This window comes from Schistocerca piceifrons, chromosome 2 (genome assembly GCF_021461385.2).
Source record: "Schistocerca piceifrons isolate TAMUIC-IGC-003096 chromosome 2, iqSchPice1.1, whole genome shotgun sequence".
Lineage (NCBI taxonomy): Eukaryota > Metazoa > Arthropoda > Insecta > Orthoptera > Acrididae > Schistocerca > Schistocerca piceifrons.
Window position 1 is genome coordinate 1,104,458,541 of NC_060139.1, and position 24,547 is coordinate 1,104,483,087.

The 24,547-nt window shown below is 40.5% G+C and overlaps 1 protein-coding gene across 1 annotated transcript in view; it reads right to left on the bottom strand.

Moving 5' to 3' along the window:
* Positions 1 to 24,547, bottom strand: part of LOC124776164 (phospholipid-transporting ATPase ABCA3) — a 544,268-nt gene that overhangs the window by 193,036 nt on the left and 326,685 nt on the right. Inside the window, exons 18-19 of the mRNA XM_047251005.1 lie at positions 1,266 to 1,391; positions 941 to 1,144 (exon numbers count right to left, since the gene is read on the bottom strand). Coding sequence (XP_047106961.1) covers positions 941 to 1,144; positions 1,266 to 1,391 — 330 coding nt within the window. The remainder of the gene's footprint in view (positions 1 to 940; positions 1,145 to 1,265; positions 1,392 to 24,547) is intronic.

Consider the following 24,547-nt stretch of genomic DNA (forward strand, 5'->3'; position numbering starts at 1 on the left):
CCCCTGCAACTACTGAAAAGGCTGCTGCCCCTCTTCAGGAACCACACGTTTGTCTGGCCTCTCAACAGTTACCCCTCTGTTGTGGTTGCAACTACAGTATGGCTATCTGTATTGCTGAGGCACACAAGCCTCCCCACTAATGGCAAGGTCCATGGTTCATGGGGGGGTATGATTGCTCCATTAATATGGAAGCCCTGTTTCCTGTAGGTTATCAGGCAGAACATACCTTATGTATGAGATATGATGTTTCTGTGTTTTGTTTTTCACTCTTTTAAGTCATAAAATCATGTATTAAAACAAATAAATTGATCATCCTTGCCAGACAAAGTGAAATCATAGTCATTACTGTGTTTAAACAACGAAAAATCCAGGATGGAATAATGACAATGTTATGAGAAGAATAATTGCTACTCACCATATGCTGGAGATGCTGAGTTGCAAATCGGCCCAACAAAAAGACTGTCAAACAAAGGTTTTGGCCAAACGGGCCTTCATCAGAATTAGACAATACACACACACACACACACACACACACACACACACACACACACACACACACACACACACATGACCACAGTCTGGCTGCCAACGTCAGACTTGTGGATGTGTGTGTGTGTGTGTGTGTGTGTGTGTGTGTGTGTGTTGTCTAATTCTGTTGAAGGCTTGTTTGGCCGAAAACTTTGACACTCTTTTTGTTGTGCCTATCTGTGTTGAAGGCTTGTTTGGCTGAAAACTTTGTTTGACACTCTTTTTGTTGTGCCTATCTGCGACTCAGCATCTCCGCTATATGATGAGTAGCAACTATATCCTTTTTATAATACTGCCATTACTGTGTTTCACATTTGGTGAAACAAACACACAAAAATATAGATATGACTAAGTTAATTTAGGACTCTTGGAAATAAATACCAACAAGATGACTAAAAGAATGAAAACTCACCTTTGCAACAAGGATTTGGAAAAATGAAACAGACCTTTTTCATCATACTACATATTGATAGGTAGTTCTCATTAGTATACATATTTATAATGGTCTTGCTGAAGGAATAATGGGGAATAATAAGCAGTATCCAATCAATGATCTGTGCCGCTTCTTTCGAGTTTAGAGAATCCAGTATTTCAACTATCATGAAGCCTGCCACACCTAAAATGAGGTAAAATTTATAAACACAGCTCTAATTTCATTTAATTTTCAAAGAAAGAAAGCAGCCACATTATTATTCGACTAATATGTGAAGTTTTAGGCACATATGGTCCTACTGTACCTGTAAATATGAAGATCATTGTCAGTCTGCTATACCCAGTTGGTGGAACAGTAAACAAGTACGACACAAGGTAGATCAGTGGTAACATTGCCCATGCAAACAGCACAAGCATTAACACAATCCTTCCTGCAATGAAAAAATTAAAAGTAATCAGGATTAAGACTGAAAACTTGCAATTTTATAGGCATTAATCACAGTATTCCTGTTTATCTATAAAGAAAATTAAATTATGTATTGTAGCCATTCTTCCTCAGTTGCTGCTTCAATTATTGTTATCACGTAGATAATTAAAATTCTTTTTCCGCGGGATAATTTATTTGTGCCTAACCAAACGTGTTTCACCTAGGCATCATCAGTGATATTCATTATTCTCTTCTTTTAAAGTGTGTATGTGTTATTCAGTACATATTGGATGCTCACAGTACAGGTTCACCCATCACCTGGAAACCAGCAGTGTTCGCACATAGAACTTGCAGAATAACACAGAGGTACACAAAAAAGACAGGAAAATACCACTGATGGTGCATTGCGTAAATAGGTGAAAGATGTTTAGTTAGACACAAATGAACTGACACAAACGAACCATTCAGTTACAAAAGAAAGATTACCTCTCATTTAGTCTGTATCATAAACATATGTAATTAAATTAGGTTGTGTACTTTTCTTTGGAAATATAAGTTCACAGCTACAGTTAATTGGTTTTACTTTGTTTGCTACCTTTTGCCCTATTGTGATCAGTTTGAGCCACAGCCCCATTCTCAAAAGCTTCTTTAGAAAAATAATAAATAAAGAGTGAGTCTCAATGAAAAGGTTAAAAATTTGTTAAATTAAAACATAACAGTACCATGCTGCCATTAATTTATATAATACACAATACAAGATCAAGCCCTACAAAACATAAAGTGTTGTTTAGGTTACAAATAGGTATGCGATCTGCAAGCAAATAGCTATCCTTTGTCACAGGAATAAAACAATCATGTTGCTCTAAGAAGGAATAACAACTGTATACCATAGAATCTAAATAAACATATAGTCAACATTTGTTGTTCAGAGCAAAGCTTCTCAGAGACATCTAACATCTATGCAGCATGACAGTAGAAAACTGTAAAATGAGTATCATCTCCTCAATTAACATTGAGTTTAGGACAGGATGGTTTGGAAAGTGGCAGGGTCAACAAATTATGAGGTGTAACATTTTGGCATACAGTGCACTAAGAATTAAATGTTTATGCAGAACAACACTGTCAAACACGGAATTACATACAAAGTTATTCAAAACTACACAGGTAACTGGATACTGCAGAATGAAGGAAAATAACTCTTTATTGTGTCACCGTTCTAGTGGTTAATGGTCTGTTGTCTCAGACTTCAAGATTATATAAGTGAGCATGAAGGAAAATAACAAATTCTATTAAAACTTTTGATAGTTACATGAGAACTTGGAGACAAATGATTGAAAGTGTAAATGTAGCAACTCAATTTGTAGTTGAGGCATTATTCGGTTGATAAGAAGATTAAAAACAGACCGAGCTAGTACAAAACATACACACATTATGGCTACATTGTGTCAGTCAAATACAAATTTCTTGTAGAATCATTCAAAGAAAGTATGTGTTCAGTACCATGAAAGCACTTCTATCATGCAGTATAACTTGGATGTGACTTTACTATCAAGTGTAGAATGGGACCTCTATTGATCCACCAGAGATAGTATGGACACACAGTCTTGTGAAGTAGTTTTGAACATGTTTTCCAAAAACTGTCTTGAGCAACTAGTTTGACAGCCCACGTGCTGTGGAGATATTTTAGACCTTGTAGCTACAAACAGGCCTGAGCTTATTGATATTGCCAGTATAGAGACAGGGATTGACCATGATGTCCTCATAGTGGCAATGGTTACTAAAGTTGATAAATCCATCGGCACTAGCAATGTTTTAATGCTGGAAACAGCAAATAAGCAATTCTTAGCATACTCATTAGTGAATGTACATCATTAGTTCCAACACCATAGTTGCAGAGAATCTACAGGCAAGGTTTAAATTGATTGAAAGTCGGGTACTGGAGAGGTACGTGCCATGTAACTGGGTTAATAATGGAAAAGAAGCAGTTTCAAAAAGAATGCAGAAGTGTAAAGGAAGCTAGTAGACATTCATCATCATCATTAGTGTTCTGCCAAAAGGCAGGTTTTCACATGGTAGTTCTCCATGCTGTCCGGTTTTCTGCCATCCTCTTCAGATCCACATAATTTCCTCTTCCCTTTATGTCGTCTATCATCTTGTATCTTCTTCTTCAATCTTCTCCCACAAACCAGTCCTTTCAAAGCATCTGCTAGCAAGCAATCCCTTCTCAATGAATGTCCCAACCAGTTCGTTTTCCTTTCTCTTGTAACCTTCAGCAGACACCTTTCTCACCAACCCTTTCCAATACTCTTTCATTACTCACTCTTTCCATCCAGTTCAACCTCTCCATTCTCCTCCACATCCACATCTCAAATGCTTCTAGCCTTTTTTCATCCTCTCGTCTCAGTGATCATGTTTCTGCCCCATATAGTGCCAGACCTTTATCTAATTTGCGACATAACAGTCTCCTCTTTCTGTTGAATGCCTCCTTCGCTATGGCAATTCAAGTTTTCACCTCCTGGTGACATCTCAAGTCTTCTGTTATTGTGCTTCTAAGATATTTACATGCACTTACCTGGCTAATGGTAGCGTGTCCTATTTAAATACTGGACATTCTGGAATCTTGTATTGATGACCATACTCTTTGTTTTTGCTGTGTTTATTTGCATCCCATATTCCACACAAGTTTCATCCAGCTGCTTCACCATGTTATTCACTGTCCGCTCACTTTCTGCCACTAATACCATGCCATCAGCAAATCTTATATATTCTGTTCTCTTTTCACCAATACACACTCCTCTTTTCCCATCTAAGCCTTTTGCAATAATCTCTCCAAGGTTTGCATTAAACAACAGTGGGGAAAGGCAACAACCTTGTCTAACACCTCATCCAATGCTGCTTCCTTCTACATTTCATTTCCAATCCTTATCCTCACTTTCTGGTGTAAAAACAGATTCTACATCAGTCGTCTCTCTTTCCAATCTAGTCTTTTTCTCTTCAAAATGTCCATCAGCTTGTTCCACTGAACTCTGTCAAAAGCCTTTCTAAGTCTATAAAAACCGCAAAGACTTTCCTACCTTTTTCCATATATCTTTCCCCTATAGTTCTTAACAGGCCAATAGCGTCTCTTGTTCCTTTTCCTATTCTAAATCCGAACTGCTTCTCTGCAGTCCCTCTATCCAGCTTGCCATATAGCCTTCTATTCAACACTTTAGCTGTCACGCAGAGTGGCCGCGTGGTTTGAGGCGTGATATCACGGATTGCACAGGCCCTCCTGCCAGAGGTTTGAGTCCTCCCTCAAGCATGGGTGTGTGTCGTTCTTAGCATAAGTTAGTTTAAGTAGTGTGTAAGTCTAGGGACCGATGACCTCAGCAGTTTGGTCCCTTATGAACTCACACTCATTTGAACACTTTAGTTGCATGAGAAAAATTAGACTGATGGTCCTATGCTCTTCACATTTTTTAGTGTTTCTCTTTTTCTCTATTGGTATCCTAACTGTTGCAAGGAAGTCCTCAGGCCATTCCCCTTTGTCATATCATTACAGAGGCAGACTATTTCTTTTCTTGCCTTGTTTCCCAGACTCTTCAACAGTTTTGCTGGCAAATCATCAATTCCACACGCCTTCCTATTCTTCATCTCCTTCAGCGCTTTTTCGACTTCTGCTTCCGAGATGGTGAATCCCTTTCCATCTTCCGGCACCTATTCCTCCTCCTCAGGGGCACCGCCTTAATGTAGCCGGACAGGCCAAAGGGGAGGAGTCAGACAATGTGTGTCCCACAATGGCCTATTGCTCCCCATTTACTACCTCAAACCTGTCCACACCATGTCCTTTTCCTGTCATTTCTTGTTATACAAGGTGTGATTGGAAAGTTTTAAGAATGGACTTGTGATTGTACAATGGTGGTGCTTACATGCTACTATGATGCATCTCCTTCAAAATAGTACCTTCCTGACTGAAAGCACCAACTCCAATGGTGTTTCCACTTTTGGAAACATTCCTGGATTTTTTTTCCTGGAAGTGTGTTATGGACACTCTATGCATTTGCCAGGATGTCTTCAGTCGAGTCAAATCACTTCCCTTTCACTGAAAATTTCAGTTTAGGAAACAGAAAGAAGTCCGCAGGGGCCAAATCGAGGGGAATATGGTGGTTGTGGAAGCACAGGAATTTTGAATTTGGCCAAAAATTCAACGATGGAGAAGGCACGATTAGTCGGAGCAGCATTGTCGTGGTGTAGCACCCAACTCCTGTCTTTCCACAATGCAGGCCTTTTCTTCTGCACCTTTTCGCACAAATACTCAAGGACACATTCGAAGTATTCCTGGTTAATTGTCTGTCCTCCAGGGGCAAATTCATTATGCACAATATTGTAGAATCGAAAAAAGTCACCAACATTGTCTTCACCTTCGACCGACTTTGCCGTGCTTTTTTCGGTTGTGGTGAACCTGGAGTCTTCCACTGTGAAGACTGCAAGTTCAGATCTTCAACTGCATAGAAACTTAAGTTCATCAGCCATCTCCATAATTCTAAGTCTACAATCAGAGCACACTAAGTCGTGAACTTCCACAACACTTTCATTCGTTTTTGAGGTGGAGGGACTGGCCAGACTGTGATTCATTTTCATACGATTCATGGCCATTTTTAAATCTCTTGAACCAGACAAAAACATTTGAATGGCTCATACAGTTATCTCCAAAAGCTGTTTTTAATAGTTCATAAGTCTCAGAAGCTGATTTCCCAGTTTTCAAACAAAATTTCACATAAATTCGTTGCTCCATTTTTATGTCCATTTTCATACAGACGGAATCTGGCAACGAGCCCTAATAGACCCACACTCAACCAGCTGCCACAACGAACTGAATAAAGGAAACGCAGTTTCCTTTCAGAGGGTGTTCAAGGACAAGGCAATGACTTACTCCCCACCCTCCGTGTACCTACCTGCCACGCCAGTAAGCAGTAGTTTCCACTCACACCTCATATGTATAAGACCTCAATGGCAGTGACAGTGGAGAAAAAGTCTTTCACAGATGTGAAGCTGGCGGAAGAGGCACCTTTTCTCTTTGGGTGCAAAAAGACTACAAGTAGGGACTGTACCCCAGAGGGGCAGTTACAGACAGCATCTGACTCATAGTGAGTGGTTGATTTTAGGCTGGGCAACCTACTGCCTATATAGAAAGTAACAGGAAACTACCACATTACATTCCCAAGCAGTACATGGTATGTCTCTCCATGTGAAAGATTCCACAGTTAAAACTTTCCCTCATTTGGATCTCTACGAGGGGAACACATTGAGAGTAGACAAGGTATGTGAGGACACTACTGCAAGCAGGAAAGCTAGAGAATGAAAACAGGAGATGAAAAGGAACAGATTAGATGCCCTTGGTTTGTGTGAAATGAGATGGAGAGAGAATGGGGAGATAGAAAGTGGAGATTATAAGCTCTTTTACTCAGGGGAAATCAAGAGTGGTGAAAACGGAGTAGGAATATTGATAGGGCAAAAGCTGAAAAATAAGGTAATGAAGGTACAATATATTGATGGAAGACTGATGATGATACAACTGAAAGGTAGTTCAAAAGATCTGCTGTTTATACAGGTATATATGCCAACCAGCCAGCACAGAGATGAGGAAATGGAAGAATATTATGAGAAAATACATGAACTCATTGAGACAGAAAATAGAAATGCCTGCAGTATCATCATGGAGGATTGGAATGCAGCGGTGGGTGAAGGAAGAGATGAAGATACAGTAGGAAAATTTGGATTAGGAATAAGAAATAAGAGAGGTGAATGACTAATTAGTTTCTGTAAAAAAAATTCATTAGCGGTGGGTAATACATAATTTGAACACCACAAAAGGAGACATTACACATGGATATCAAATTTGAATAGGGAAAGATATCAGTTGGACTACATCCTGATACAAAACGGATTTATGAACTGTTTGAAGAATGCCAAAGCTTATCCAGGAGCAGATATAAATTCAGACCACAACCTAGTAGTGGGAGAAATACAAATGAAGATGAAAAAATTCTGGAGAGGTAAAGCAACAGAAAGACTAAACATAGAAAGACACAAAAAGATATGAAAGGCATCAGATTTTGAAAACAGATTTATGGAAAAATCGGAAAGAGGTAGTGTTGATGAAAGTGTTAATGACAAATGGATAAAAATGAGGGAAGGACTCATGGACTCTGCCAAAGAAGTACTAGGAATTAGATTATCCCAAAGTACCGTGAAAGAATGGATAACAGAAGACATGTTGAACAAGATATAAGAGGGGAGAAAGTGGAAAAATGTAGAAAGTGAAAAAGGCCAAAAGAGGTACAGGAAACAATAATGAATTAAGAAGAGAAACTGAAGAAGCAAGGGAAAAATGGATGAATAAAATGCAACAAAATGGAGAAAGAGGGAAAGTATGAAATGATGTATATAGACAGCCTAGTGAGATAGTTTTTTTAATGTAAAAGAAAGAGGAATAACATGGAGATAGAAAGAGCAGATGGTATTCTATCAGAAGAACCGCAGGAGGTTTTGAACAGATGGTAGAATATATTGAATGTCTGTATAAGGGGGATGAAATATGAAGCGAAATTAAGGTAGAAGTAGACTTTCAAGTGCCTACAAAAAGATCAATATGTGATGCATACAACAACTCTCACTGTCATAAGTTTGTAAATTATTTTGCAACAAGCCCAAGAAAATTCAAATCCTATGTAAAATCAACAAGTGTTGACAAGCCAGGTGTGACTAGAAGGCAGCAAAAGGAAAGCTCAAGTTTTAAATTTTGCATTTAAAAAATAATTCCTGCTGCAAGGTTGTGCAGGTATACCATTGTCTAACCATCACACAGACTCCACTGGATGATATAGAAATAAGTAAACCATGGCAGTGAGAAGCATCTGAAAGAGTTTAAGACAAATTTGTCACTAGGGCTGGATGGGATCCCCGTTCAGTTTTACAGAGAGTATTCTATAGCATTCTCCTCTTACTTAGCTTGCAATTATCATGAATCACCCATCTGATGCAAAGTCCCATGTCACTGGAAAAAAGGTGGTGATTCCTGTATATGAGATGGATAACAGAATGGAACTGCAAAATTACTAACAAATATCCTTAATATTGGCATGCAGCAGTATTCCTGAACATTTTTTAAGTTTGAATATAACAAATTTATTTGAGACCTAAAAGATTATATCCACAAATCGACATATTTAGAATGCATCACTGCTGTGAAACTCAGCTTGCCCTGTCCTTACACGATATTCCATGATCCTCAATTACCAGGAAGTGTTTCATACAGTGCTCCATTGCACACTGTTAATGAAGGTTTGAAGTTCTGACAAGACAGATGACAGGCCCATATGCTTCTTAAGGAATAGACTTAGTACATTGTCCTGAACAATGAGTGTTCTGTCATAATCAAAACTATGTTCTCTTTCTCTCAATCCTTTCATCCTCTAGTCTCTATTCCACCCACACCCCCACCCTGCCCACCACTGTCTCTCTCGGCTACACACATACACATACACATACACACACTCAATTATATACGTAAAATAGCATCAAAAAGTATCAAAAAGTAAGGTTTTTCAATACATTTTACCACTGTTGGCAACATTATTATGTAATTTATTCTCCACTTTAAAAGTTTTTAACAAGCCATCATGATTGCTTGTATGTCTACAAAATATCTGTATTAAGTTACGTCAAGTTAATAGAAAAAAATCTGTGACTGTTTGAGATATTTACACTTTTTTGTTCATATGCCCAACCAAAGATCTCCATAATACCTTTAGATCTGTTCTAAAATAGTATTCTGTTTTATGTTCTTTGCGCTTACTGTATTCTAGACACAATCTCTGTTCTATTTAGTGTTTACAAAGTATGAAGGTATAACCACCAGAGGTATTTTTATTTTTCCATTTGTGTTTTTATATTTAGATTTGTATTTTTAAGTTTAGATTTGTATTTTTACTTTTACATTTATATTTTTATTCATCCCCTCTGTAAAATGCCTGTGGGCAACGTAGTTAAACAATGTTTTGTTTTTGTCTCATTCCACTAGAGAGTGACACAGGTTACCCAAAAACCATGATATGGCACATATGTGTCATACTAATCACATAAATCTACCTGACAATAGATGCTTAAACCTCTTAAATGTGTCAAAGAAATAAATAAATTATAACAATTAATAGTAATTGTGATATTTCATTAGATATTAATAATAGTCATGGTAAAGCCTACTTAAAAATATACACAGTTAAAACACAATACTGTTGTTGTTGTGGTCTTCAGTGCTGAGACTGGTTTGATGCAGCTATCCATGCTACTCTATCCTGTGCAAGCTTCTTCATCTCCCAGTACCTACTGCAGCCTACATCCTTCTGAATCTGCTTAGTGTATTCATCTCTTGGTCGCCCTCTACGATTTTTACCCTCCACGCTGCCCTCCAATACTAAATTGGTGATCCCTCGATGTCTCAGAACATCTCCTACCAACCGATCCCTTCTTCTAGTCAAGTTGTGCCACAAACTCCTCTTCTCCCCAATTCTATTCAATACCTCCTCATTAGTTATGTGATCTACCCATCTAATCTTCAGCATTCTTCTGTAGCACCACATTTCGAAAACTTCTATTCTCTTCTTGTCTAAACTGTTTATCGTCCATGTTTCACTTCCATACATGGCTACACTCCATACAAATATTTTCAGAAACGACTTCCTGACATGTTAAAAAATTTTTCTTCTTCAGAAACGCTTTCCTTGCCATTGCCAGTCTACATTTTATATCCTCTCTACTTCGACCATCATCAGTTATTTTGCTCCCCAAATAGCAAAACTCCTTTACTACTTTAAGTGTCTCATTTCCTAATCTAATTCCCCCAACATCACCCAACTCAATTCGGCTACATCCCATTATCCTCGTTTTGCTTTTGTTGATGTTCATCTTATACCCTCCTTTCAAGACACTGTCCATTCCGTTCAACTGCTCTTCCAAGTCCTTTGATGTCTCTGACAGAATTACAATGTCATCGGCGAACCTCAAAGTTTTTATTTCTTCTCCATGGAATTTATTACCTACTCCGAACTTTTCTTTTGTTTCCTTTATTGCTTGCTCAATATACAGATTGAATAACATCGGGGATAGGCTACAACCCTGTCTCACTCCCTTCCCAACCACTGCTTCCCTTTCATGCCCCTCGACTCTTATAACTGCCTTCTGGTTTCGGTACAAATTGTAAATAGCCTCTCGCTCCCTGTATTTTACCCCTACCACCTTCAGAATTTGAAAGAGAGTAATCTAATCAACATTGTCAAAAGCTTTCTCTAAGTCTACAAATGCTAGAAATGTAGGTTTGCCTTTCCTCAATCTTTCTTCTAAGATAAGTCGTAGGGTCAGTATTGCCTCACGTGTTCCAACATTTCTACGGAATCCAAACTGATCTTTCCCGAGGTCGGCTTCTACCAGTTTTTCCATTTGTCTGTAAAGAATTCACATTAGTATTTTGCAGCTGTGACTTATTAAACTGATAGTTTGGTAATTTTCACATCTGTCAACACCTGCTTTCTTTGGGATTGGAATTATTGTATTCTTCTTGAAGTCTGAGGGTATTTCGCCTGTCTCATACATTTCGCTCACCAGATGGTAGAGTTTTGTCAGGGCTGGCTCTCCCAAGGCTGTCAGTAGAACTAATGGAATGTTGTCTACTCCGGGGGCCTTGTTTCGACTCAGGTCTTTCAGTGCTCTGTCAAACTCTTCACGCAGTATCATATCTCCCATTTCATCTTCATCTACATCCTCCTCCATTTCCATAATATTGTCTTCAAGTTCATTGCCCTTGTACAGACCCTCTATATACTCCTTCCATCTTTTTGCTTTCTTTTCTTTGCTTAGAACTGGGTTTCCATCAAAGCTCTTGATATTTATGTAAGTGGTTCTTCGTTCTCCAAAGGTCTCTTTAATTTTCCTGTAGGCTGTATCTATCTTACCTCTAGTGAGATATGCCTCTACATCCTTACATTTGTCCTCTAGCCTTCCCTGCTTAGCCATTTTGCACTGCCTGTTGATATCGTTTTTGAGACGTTTGTATTCCTTTTTGCCTGCTTCATTTACTGCATTTTTATATTTTCTCCTTTCATCAATTAAATTCAATATTTCTTCTGTTACCCAAGGATTTCTACTAGCCCTCGTCTTTTACCTATTTGGTCCTCTGCTGCCTTCACTCCTTCATCCCTCAGAGCTACCCATTCTTCTTCTACTGTATTTCTTTCCCCCATTCCTGTCAATTGTTCCTTATGCTCTCCCTGAAACTCTGTACAACCTCTGGTTTAGTCAGTTTATTGAGGTCTCATCTCCTTAAATTCCCACCTTTTTGCAGTTTCTTCAGTTCTAATCTACAGTTCATAACCAATAGATTGTGGTCAGAGTCCACATCTGCCCCTGGAAATGTCTTGCAATTTAAAACCAGGTTCCTAAATCTCTGTCTTTTCATTATATAATCTATCTGATACCTTTTAGTATCTCCAGGGTTCTTCCATGTATACAACCTTCTTTCATGATTCTTAAACCAAGTGTTAGCTATGATTAAGTTATGCTGTGAGCAAAATTCTACCAGGTGGCTTCCTCTTTCTTTCCTTAGCCCCAATCCATATTCACCTGCTATGTTTCCTTCTCTCCCTTTTCCTACTCCTGAATCCAGTCACCCATGACTATTAAATTTTCGTCTCCCTTCACTACCTGAATAATTTCTTTTATCTCATCATATGTTTCATCAATTTCTTCATCATCTGCAGGTCTAGTAGGCATATAAACTTGTACTACTGTAGTAGGCGTGGGCTTCGTGTCTATCTTGGCTACAATAATGTGTTCACTGTGCTGTTTGTAGTAGCTTACCCGCACTCCTATTTTTTAATTCATTATTAAACCTACTCCTGCATTACCCCTTTCTGATTTTGTATTTATAACCCTGTATTCACCTGACCAGAAGTCTTGTTCCTCCTGCCACCAAACTTCACTAATTCCCACTATATCTATCTTCAACCTATCCATTTCCCTTTTTTAAATTTTCTAACCTACCTGCCTGATTAAGGGATCTGACATTCCACGCTCCGATCCGTAGAACACCAGTTTTTTTTCTCCTGATAATGACGTCCTCCTGAGTAGTCCCCGCCCGGAGATCCGAATGGGGGACTATTTTACCTCCGGAATATTTTACCCAAGAGGACGCCATTATCATTTAATCATACAGTAAAGCTGTATGCCCTCGGGAAAAATTATGGCTGTAGTTTCCCCTTGCTTTCAGCCGTTCGCAGTACCAGAACAGCAAGGCCATTTTGGTTAGTGTTGCAAGGCCAGATCAGTCAATCATCCACACTGTTGCCCCTGCAACTACTGAAAAGGTTGCTCCCCCTCTTCAGGAACCACACGTTTGTCTGGCCTCTCAACCGATACCCCTCCGTTGTGGTTGCACCTACGGTACGGCTATCTGTATCGTTGAGGCACGCAAGCCCCCCCCACCAACGGCAAGGTCCATGGTTCATGGGGGGAGAAGTACAAATACTTCCAATATAATCTATGCACCCCTCTCTAGAGTTCAGAATGGAAATCTACATTCTGGTGCAAAAATCTATAACTGGGTGCCAGTGGACCACAGACAGAAAAATTGAAAATCCTGAAATAAAAAAAAACTCATTAGCCATTCCTGCTACAATATATCTGAATACTTGCACTTGAGAATGCAAAGACTATTTACAACTCTACTTGGGAAAGCAAAGACTTTTTATAGCAAGACTATTTATAAATTGACAAAGAAGATTGAAGAGTGTCTCAGATTGGTAAAGGAGAAAAGGGACCACTTGCAGTGTCAGGAATATACCACATGCCACGCTCATGTGGAAAAGTTTATGTTGGAATGACTGACAATCAATCAACACCAGGGTCCCAGAACATAAGAGGCATTGCAGATTGGGGCAGGTGGAGAAGAGAAGAGCTATCACACCCACCTGTTCAAAGAAGCTATGGAAATAACAAATATGGGAATAACTTCAACAAAAAATAAAAAAGCCTCAAGGTGAGTGGATCTTGGATTGCCATGCTGCAGCGAATGGCCTTTGCACATAGCAAAAGGAGAAACCACCGGAAATGACCGCAGAAAAGCCCTCGGACAGTGACGCGCCAAGTACATACAATCTGCAGCATCGTACTTGAGTCCACTCCACCACAAGCAAAAGAGGGTGAAGCTTTGACAATGCCAGTTACTTGTGTTGGTGAAGTGTCAGAAAAATCATCAATCAAATGTCAGCCAAAGAACCCAAGACAGAAGCCAACAGGCAGTTAGTCAACAAGTGGCCACAAGAGCCTTAACAATTTGGTACTACGCCTGTACGGGTAGGAGATATGCAGATTGAACCAACATCATGACCAAGAACAGAAGAAGAAAGCATGACTGATGTCCTCTCTCATCGTCCTGTCACAGTGCCAGAAAGAAGGGGCTACACTGATGTTCTTGAAATGTAAGCGCCTATTCACCACCAACCAAGAACATCGTACCTACCACAGATTGGAACAAGCTGTTCTTCGTGAGTGAATTCAGGATGCACTTGGCAAGAATGGATGAGGAGCTTTTGGACATTTTCTGTCAACTATGTAGCAGAATGAATCGAGACAAGTGGGATAAGATCAACAGTGTCACTCACAGGAGCACGCAGAATGAACTCGAACACTGCACTGAGCGACAGTAGAAAAAGTTTGCAAGGTGCCACAAGCAGACTGACAAGGTGATTCCCGACATATCGTGCACAGTGGTCAACCTCACTGAACGACAACTGACAAAAGAAGAATAGTCTGTCCTTCAAGAACACGGGAATTTTGCTATCGTTCCGAGAACTGTACCTGCGGAGGACATCACTGCTAACATTGAAGCAGCCATTTGGACCTTCCTCGTGAAAGAGCTGAGAAAATATGCACTGAAACAGCACTGAGCAAAACCACCAGCTTACAACCTGAAGAAAGAAGAGGCACAAGCTATCAAGAGTCTTAACCCAACAAGCATATATTGGTACTGGCAGCCAATAAGAGAAATGCAACCACTGTAATAATGGTCAAAGATTATGAGCAGAGATCCAGGACCCTGACGATGTACCAAAAACTAAGTACAGCTCCAATGCAGGGCATCACACGGAATATGAATCGATTAATCAAGATGTCTTCTCTCTCGGCGGATGTACAGAGGAACCTGCGCAACACAGAAGCCCTACCACCTTGGCTGTATGGATTACCAAATATCTATAACAGTAATGTTACATTAAGACCAGTTGTTAGCACTCATGGCTCGCCAATGTAGAAACTGGCAAAATGCTTCGCCTCTCTTCTCCAGTTGCATGGGAAAGTCTGACACTTGCATAAAGGACTCAGGACATTTCATTGAGAAGCTGAAGAAACTAAAACTTGCACCAAACAACATCCTGGTCAGCTTTGACATTATTTCTTTGTTTACCACAGTGCTACTCGGTGACTCTGGAGCACACTGGTTCCATTTTCCAACAAGACATCACCAAGCTCTTTCATGCATGTCTCACTATGAGATTTCACATGGAATTGCAACTTCTATGAAGAGCTGGAAGGCATCACCACGGGTAGCCCTCCTAGCCGAGCGATGGCCAAATTCTTCATGGAACATTTTGAAGCACAAGCACTGAACTTGGCACCCTGTAAACCTAAGGTGTCGTACAGATACGTCGTGATATCCTCACTGTGTGGAGCCATGGTGAGTAACAGCTCGGTAACATCCTAAGACACTTGTCCAGCTTCCATGCCAACATAAAATTTATCATAGAAGTAGAAAAGGAGAAAGAGCTACCATTTCTAGATGTGCTGGCCACAAGGGATGGTGAAAACCTGGGACACACCGTGTATCAAAAACAGAGAGACTGAGTCTGAAAAGAGGCACGATTAATGCTCTTAAAATGCGAGCCGTATTAATATGTGAACTGCAGCACCTCATATGCAAGATGCAACACCTGAAAAGCATTCTGGGGAGCAATGGGTACTCCACCAGTTATATAATAAATGTAACAGAGTCAAACACATGGTGAAATGAGACACTGGAACAAGAAATGTCAGTACAGCCATACATTCCCAGGACTGATGGACAGAATCAGCCATATATTGCACAAACAATGTGTAAAGACTATTTATAAACTGACAAAGAATTTCAAAGAGTGTTTCAGACTGGCAGAGGAGAAAAGGGAATATACCGCATCCAACCACATGCAGAAAAGTTTACACTGGAATGACTGGACGATCAATCGACACTGGGCTTACAGAACACAACATTTCAGTCTGTGACAGGTGGAGAAATCGGCCGTGGCAGAGCATGTACTGTGTGAGGACGACCACATAGTAAAATTCACCAGCACAGAAGTTCTGATTCTACAGAAGTGCCATCACATCCACTTGTTCAGAGAAGCTACAAAAATACACAAATATGAGAACAGCTTCAACAAGAAAGAAGAAGCCTTAAAGTGAACAGATCCTGGATCCCTGTGCTGCAGCAAATGACCACTGCAGGTAGCAAGAACAGAACTGCACTGTAAATAACCACAGAAAAGCCTTTGGACATGTGTGCACCAGGTACATACAATTTGTGGCTGTCAGCCTGACTTCAGTCCACCACCACACCAGCAACTGAGTGTGAAGCTTTGACAATGCCAACCAACCGTGCTGGTGAAATGTCAGAAAAATCGTCAATCAAATGTCGGTCAAAGAACCCGAGGCAGTTTGTCAAACCAAATTTTGGCTAACTCTCATATTGTGCTGACTTCGCCAGTGGTGTGTATAAAAATACAATGTTTTGTTTGGAGCGTCAGATGTGGACAGCAATTGGGCATTACAGGAGGAGCAGCAGCAGGGGTTCTTTCCAAAGCATCTGTTTTTCTACTAACATACAAATATATAAAATCGTCTAGAAACAAGTACCTTAATTATCAATCTGAGTAAATAGCACTAGCTATGGTCAGCTGTTAGTACACTTTTGAGTTGCTTCTCCTGACTGTTACAGAGTATAGTTTGGCTTGTTCCTCATCCCTGAACTCTCTCCTTCATGATGGGATTCACCAAATATGCTGCATCAATGAATGTGAAGCAATGTCATGGTAAATTCTGTATTGTTTCAATAAATCAGAAAAATATTGTGCAGATACTTTTAGACTTTCTCATGTGTATCTATTCTATTTTAATCAAAACTGTTAGAGCCTGGTTAACTCAGGTCATTACTTTATAATAAGGTCTCTTATTCAACAACTCTCAAATAAAAAGCATCATTTTTATGTTGGAATACAATATATTTGATGATGATGATGTTGATGATGAAGTCCCATACTCCGTTACACAGCGTAGGGGACTTGCTTAGTATGGTGGTGTGGGTCTCCCGCAAGGTGGTTTGCCATTGCATTCCTCCAACCGTAATGGGGATGAATGATGATAATGAGAATGACACAATAACACCCAGTCATCTCAAGGCAGGTGAAAATCCCTGACCCCACCTGGAATCGAACCTGGGACCCCGTGCTCGGGAAGCGAGAATGCTAACACGAGGTGTGGACACAACATATCTAAGGGAGATAATTACAGTAAAGCACTAAGGAAAATACAAGGAAAAAAGTAACAAAGCATAGCAACTGGATTCCTGAAGTAATACTGCTTCTTTAAGATTGTGGATGTTCACTGTTTACTAAATTTATAAGGCACTTTGGAGTGTTTATTAACAGCTGTTGACTGCTGTATTCAGTTTGTGCAGCAATGTTTTGACTGCTTGGGCAACATCTGTTGTAGATCTATTACTCCATACAACTATACCTAACACTGCCGCCTTAACATTTCCTCATTAGAGCGATGTACAGACTCAGCCTTGCAACTCTTGTGATTATCTCAGTGGCCAACTAAGCTGTGCCCTGTTCTTCCTCAGCATTGAACTTCTTTCTTCCATGCAGATTTCTATAAGTGAATGGCTATAAAACAAACACTGCTTCTCTACTTAAATAATATGTAGACTAGTTCCAAATAACTCTGTATATTGTCGCAAACTTTCATGAACGGTTTCACATTATATGGGAAGTTACTATTCCCAGAACAAAACTAATATTACTGTCTCGAAGACCTTTCATTAACGTTCTGTGAACTGTGTAACAACAACCACTTATATACATCATATTCATCTTCCTTTGGGCCACAAATCTTCCATGGTACCAGAGCTCCTGCATTCCTCCTTGCTCCAAATACATTACAAATACTCTCCAGCAGATAGACTCTGCATCTGTTGAGTAATACTTTCCCACAGTATATGGGCCAAAGTTTACAAACTAATTGCAATCACCCACATCTTTACCTGAGCTCTATATTTGATGTATGTGATACATGCCCTTTGATGATTGGCATAGATCACCACATATCCCTTCACTAAGAGAAAAGATGTCATGATCATACACCTAACAATCAATCAGTACAAACATACATATCCTCTACTTAGAATTTTCATTAATTACGTTGTCTTACATTTGATAGCTCCTCTCCTTTGCCTAAAAAAGTGAAATAGAGTGAACCATAATTACACTGCTTTCTTTCAGAGCACTTTCAGCTCTTTAACCATTAATTCCATTACACTGTATTCTCACCTTTGGAGGAAGTGATTGTTATACACAATTCTAAGATCAAACATCAGGTTATGCAGAGAATCAAATACTCGTGGTAAACTTCGGAGTAGCTACTTTCTACTTTCTAAATTTATTATCCAATTCGGAGCAGATGCTCCTTTAAGCAGGGTCCTTACCCTCTTCTTCATGAATATAAGCACTTCTGCCATTTTGAAGGCTATCTTTCTGGGGATTCAGTGATCTTTTTCCTCCTATTTCATAGGCCTGGTCAGTGTGATGTGCCTCTTCTGTCCTCTAAACTTATTGAGGATCTCCCTTCCATGGGAAGCATAAGCTCCCTTCTTTGGGGATTACTTATCCATACAGTGGTTGGGGCATCCCTTATTTGGGTTCACCCGCACCTGGCATAAGCTCCCTTCTTTGGGGATTATTTACTCATAACTCCATATTTGAAGTAAGTCACCATTCTTCTCTACCACTTTATTGAGTACTTTAGTACTTCTCCCCTTCCGTTTCACCTAATCGTAAGACTGCACCCACCAAGAAATGCCCGGGATCCCACCTGCTAAGATGTATCACCGTGGCACAAGAGGGAGAAGTTACTCGACATTCGAAACAGTACAGACTTGCCATGGTTTCCCCATCACAGAAACTGCAAAAATTCACCCTAACAAATCACTTTGAAATGTAATGGAATAGCGCAAGTATATTCACATAAGTCATCATCAATGATCAGTATAATTTTTATGATAATTCACACACAAACCCAATCCTTGTTTTCATCATATGATAGTAAGCAAGCTTCCTCTTTAGTCCGTGATTTCACACTAATGGAATACTTAACAGCTGATTGAATAACAGTTAACCATATTTGTTTACACACTTTCACCTTTAAGAATGCTCTTTATTGTTACTGTTTTTTCACCAAGTATAATTTAATGGTGTCATATACTGCTTCAACGTATCAATATTATATAATCTCATATCAATATTGTATAATCCCATTTCTGGATCAACCGAGAAAACTGTTTTGGGATGTGGTACATTTAAAACTTTGTAAGGACCGCTATATTAAGGGAAAAAACTTGTGTGTTTCTTTCTTCAAATTTGAGCTGTGGTGTATTTCCTTAATTAGTACCATATCACCCACATCACAGATAGGTGTCATAGCTTTTCATTATATTTATGCATTCGTTTATCTGCTGCTCCTTGTAAATTTTATTTTACATCATCATCCAAGCTGTCTCTGTGTTTGTTATTATCATTGTCTGACCATTTAAAAAATTTCAACAGTTGCTCACTCATGAATTTACCTTGAAATATTTCAATGTGAGATAAACCAATAGATAAATGTGGAAGTTCATTAAGTATTACTTGGAACTCTGGTATTTTATGTACCCAAGTTGAATGTCTGTCTCAACAGTACGTCCTACATAACCTACAGATTTCTTTCATGATATACTCACAAGGGTTACTTTGTGAGTGGTATTTTGAGATAGCAATGTGTCTAACATTTTCCTATGCTAAGAAATCATTAAAGGCTTAACCCACAAACTGTGGACCATTGTCTGTCAACAATCTATGTGGCTTTCCCATCTCCGAAAAATATTCCCATAGACATCTAATCACCTTCTCTGTGTTGGCATGCTCAATAAGACAGAGTTCAAGAGTTCAAGGTATTTAGACCAATACTTCATTAGTAAAAATATGTAAGGGAAGCCCCCACCCTCCCCCACATCTATTGATTGGTAAATGGTAAATAAGAAATCAGAAGCCGTGAGGGAATGTAAGACTTTAGGTATTATCGGGTATAAATTACAAATTATCACTTGGTTGTTGTCTTTCATCTTTTGGGAAGTTTCACATGTACTTAGTACAGACAATAATTTTATACTTATGTTCTTAAAGCAATAAAATCTCACCATATGTTGAACACATTTTCGTACGCCAAAGTGTCTATATCTTGGATGAACAAATGAAATAAAATCAAGTTCTACAATTTTGAAATACATAGGCTCCAGTCAAGTATAACTTTCTTTACTCTCCAGAACAAAATGTGGTTTACCATAATCAGTTCTAACGTACCATTATCAATTGTCCCTACTCAGTCTAAGGTTTTCCACTTATCCTCAAAATATGGTTCGTCAGTGACGTCTTTCTTTATTCTTAAAGTTAGGTTCTTACTTCATTACTAGTATTGCATAATGATAAAAAAGTAATGTTGAAGCTAACTCCTGGATCATCCATTCTTACCAAATCATTCATGCCAAATGGCAAGCATGATAATGCGTCAGGAACTACATGCAAAAATAGTACCCAACATACACTCCTGGAAATGGAAAAAAGAACACATTGACACCGGTGTGTCAGACCCACCATACTTGCTCTGGACACTGCGAGAGGGCTGTACAAGCAATGATCACACACACGGCACAGCGGACACACCAGGAACCACGGTGTTGGCCGTCGAATGGCGCTAGCTGCGCAGCATTTGTGCACCGCCGCCGTCAGTGTCAGCCAGTTTGCCGTGGCATACGGAGCTCCATCGCAGTCTTTAACACTGGTAGCATGCCGCGACAGCGTGGACGTGAAGCGTATGTGCAGTTGACGGACTTTGAGCGAGGGCGTATAGTGGGCATGCGGGAGGCCGGGTGGACGTACCGCCGAATTGCTCAACACGTGGGGCGTGAGGTCTCCACAGTACATCGATGTTGTCGCCAGTGGTCGGCGGAAGGTGCACGTGCCCGTCGACCTGGGACCGGACCGCAGCGACGCACGGATGCACGCCAAGACCGTAGGATCCTACGCAGTGCCGTAGGGGACCGCACCGCCACTTCCCAGCAAATTAGGGACACTGTTGCTCCTGGGGTATCGGCGAGGACCATTCGCAACCGTCTCCATGAAGCTGGGCTACGGTCCCGCACACTGTTAGGCCGTCTTCCGCTCACGCCCCAACATCGTGCAGCCCGCCTCCAGTGGCGTCGCGACAGGCGTGAATGGAGAGATGAATGGAGACGTGTCGTCTTCAGCGATGAGAGTCGCTTCTGCCTTGGTGCCAATGATGGTCGTATGCGTGTTTGGCGCCGTGCAGGTGAGCGCCACAATCAGGACTGCATACGACCGAGGCACACAGGGCCAACACCCGGCATCATGGTGTGGGGAGCGATCTCCTACACTGGCCGTACACCACTGGTGATTGTCGAGGGGACACTGAATAGTGCACGGTACATCCAAACCGTCATCGAACCCATCGTTCTACCATTCCTAGACCGGCAAGGGAACTTGCTGTTCCAACAGGACAATGCACGTCCGCATGTATCCCGTGCCACCCAACGTGCTCTAGAAGGTGTAAGTCAACTACCCTGGCCAGCAAGATCTCCGGATCTGTCCCCCATTGAGCATGTTTGGGACTGGATGAAGCGTCGTCTCACGCGGTCTGCACGTCCAGCATGAACGCTGGTCCAACTGAGGCGCCAGGTGGAAATGGCATGGCAAGCCGTTCCACAGGACTACATCCAGCATCTCTACGATCGTCTCCATGGGAGAATAGCAGCCTGCATTGCTGCGAAAGGTGGATATACACTGTACTAGTGCCGACATTGTGCATGCTCTGTTGCCTGTGTCTATGTGCCTGTGGTTCTGTCAGTGTGATCATGTGATGTATCTGACCCCAGGAATGTGTCAATAAAGTTTCCCCTTCCTGGGACAATGAATTCACGGTGTTCTTATTTCAATTTCCAGGAGTGTATTAACCTGCTACGTAATAGTCAACTTTTCGTAAGGAAAGCAAGTGCTTGGTGGTCAGTATTTTTCATTCCCAAATTAGTTCGAAATTTTTTTATACTTCACACAATAGCAAGTAATTCTTAGCCCGGAAGTTTTAATTACTGAATTCTTTCTGTGTTGACCTGTAGTTCAACTCATGTTTGGTTAGAGCTTGTCTCGCAAAATATAGTGTATTATGTCCTCCCATTCTAATATCCCACTCTCTCTGAAACAACTCACATGCTATTCCATACTCCGAGGTGTCAGTACTTAACTTAAAAGGTTTGTCCATCTTTGGGTGGTTTAAAATGGGTGTCTGTACTAGGGCTACTTTAATCTCACTAAAGGCCTTAGACTCCTTGTCATCCTAAATCCACTTAGTTCTATTCTTCAATAAGTGTAATAACTTAGGATTATTCACAGACTGACCTCAAAAACATTTCCTACAGAGTCCTGCTAGTCCCAGAAATGCTTTCAATTGTTTCACATTTTTAAGTTCTGAACATTACCCTGTCTAGATCTGCTTTTATTCCATTTATGCCTACCAAGTGACGAAGAAACTTAAGTTCTTCTCTCCCAAGAACTGACTTCGACAGTCTTATAGTGATGTTGTTGTTGTCAGTCTTGAGACTGGTTTGATGCAGCTCTCCATGCTACTCTATCCTGTGCAAGCTTCTTCATTTCCCAGTACCTACTGCAACCTACATCCTTCTGAATCTGCTTAGTGCATTGATCTCTTGGTCTCCCTCTACGATTTTTACCCTCCACGCTTCCCTCCAATGCTAAATTTGTGATCCCTTGATGCCTCAAAACATGTCCTACCAACCGATCCCTTCTTCTAGTCAAGTTGTGCCACAAACTTCTCTTCTCCCCAATCCTATTCAATACCTCCTCATTAGTTACGTGGTCTACCCACCTTATCTTCAGCATTCTTCTGTAGCACCACATTTCGAAAGCTTCTATTCTCTTCTTGTCCAAACTGGTTATCGTCCATGTTTCACTTCCATACATGGCTACACTCCATACAAATACTTTCAGAAACGACTTCCTGACACTTAAATCTATACTCGATGTTAACAAATTTCTCTTCTTCAGAAACGATTTCCTTGCCATTGCCAGTCTACAATTTATATCCTCTCTACTTCGACCATCATCAGTTATTTTACTCCCTAAATAGCAAAACTCCTTTACTACTTTAAGTGTCTCATTTCCTAATCTAATCCCCTCAGCATCACCTGATTTAATTTGACTACATTCCATTATCCTCGTTTTGCTTTTGTTGATGTTCATCTTATATCCTCCTTTCAAGACACTGTCCATTCCGTTCAACTGCTCTTCCAAGTCCTTTGCTATCTCTGACAGAATTACAATGTCATCGGCGAACCTCAAAGTTCTTATAGTGATACCTGTAACATAAAACCTTTCTTATGTTCTAATCAGGAAATCATAAGGTTTTTCCCATGTCTTGGACACTAGGAGTATGTCATCAACATAGATTATTAGTTCTTTCAATAAATCCTTATCCAGTGCAACATCCAAGACTCTTATGAATGCCGAGTTTGAGATACTCTATGTGATCAAAAGTGGACACCTGGCTGAAAATGACTTACAAGTTTGTGGTGCCCTCCATCAGTAATGCTGGAATTCAGTATGGTGCTGGCCCACCCTTAACCTTGATGACAACTTCCACTCTCGCAGAAATACATTCAGTCAGGTGTTGGAAGGTTTCTTTGGGAATGGCAGCCCATTCATCATGGAGTGCTGCACTGAGGATAGGTATCGATATTGGTCGGTGAGGCCTGGCACGAAGTCGGCATTCAGAAACATACCAAAAGTGTTCTATAGGATTCTGGTCAGGACTCTGTGCAGGCCAGTCCATTACAGGGATGTTATTGTCATGTAACCACTCCACCACAGGCCACACATTATGAACAGGTGCTTGATCGTACTGAGAGATGCAATTGCCATCCCCGAATTGCTCTTCAACAGTGGGAAGCAAGAAGGTGCTTAAAACATCGATGCAGGCCTGTGCTATGATAGTACCACACAAAACAACAAGGGGTACAAGTCCCCTCCATGAAAAACATGGCCGCCTCCGAATTTTACTGTTGGCACTACACACCCTGGCAGATGATGTTCACCGGGCATTTGCCATACCTCCACCCTCCCATCAGATCACCACATGGTGTACCGTGATTCATTGCTCCACACAACATTTTTCCACTGTTCAATTGTCCAATGTTTATGCTCCTTACACCAAGCGAGGCATCATTTGGCATTTACTCGCATGATGTGTGGCTTATGAGCAGCCGCTCGACCATGAAATCCAAGTTTTCTCACCTCCAGTCTAACTCCCACAGTACTTGCAGTGGATCTTGATGCAGTATGGAATTCCTGTGTGATGGTCTGAATATATGTCTGCCTATTACACATTACACCCTCTTCAACTGTCGGCGGTCTCTGTCAGTCAACAGATGAGGTCAGCCAGTACACTTTTGTACTGTACATGTCCCTTCACTTTTCCATTTCACTATCACATTGGAAACAGTGGACCTATGGATGTTTAGGAGTGTGGAAATCTTACATACAGAAGCACGATACAAGTGACACCCAATCACTTCACCATGTTCAAAGCCCATGCATTCTGTGGAGTGCCCCATTCTGCTCTCTCATAATGTTTAATGACTACTGAGGTCGTTGATATGGAGTACCTGGCAGTAGGTATCAGCACAATGCACTTAATATG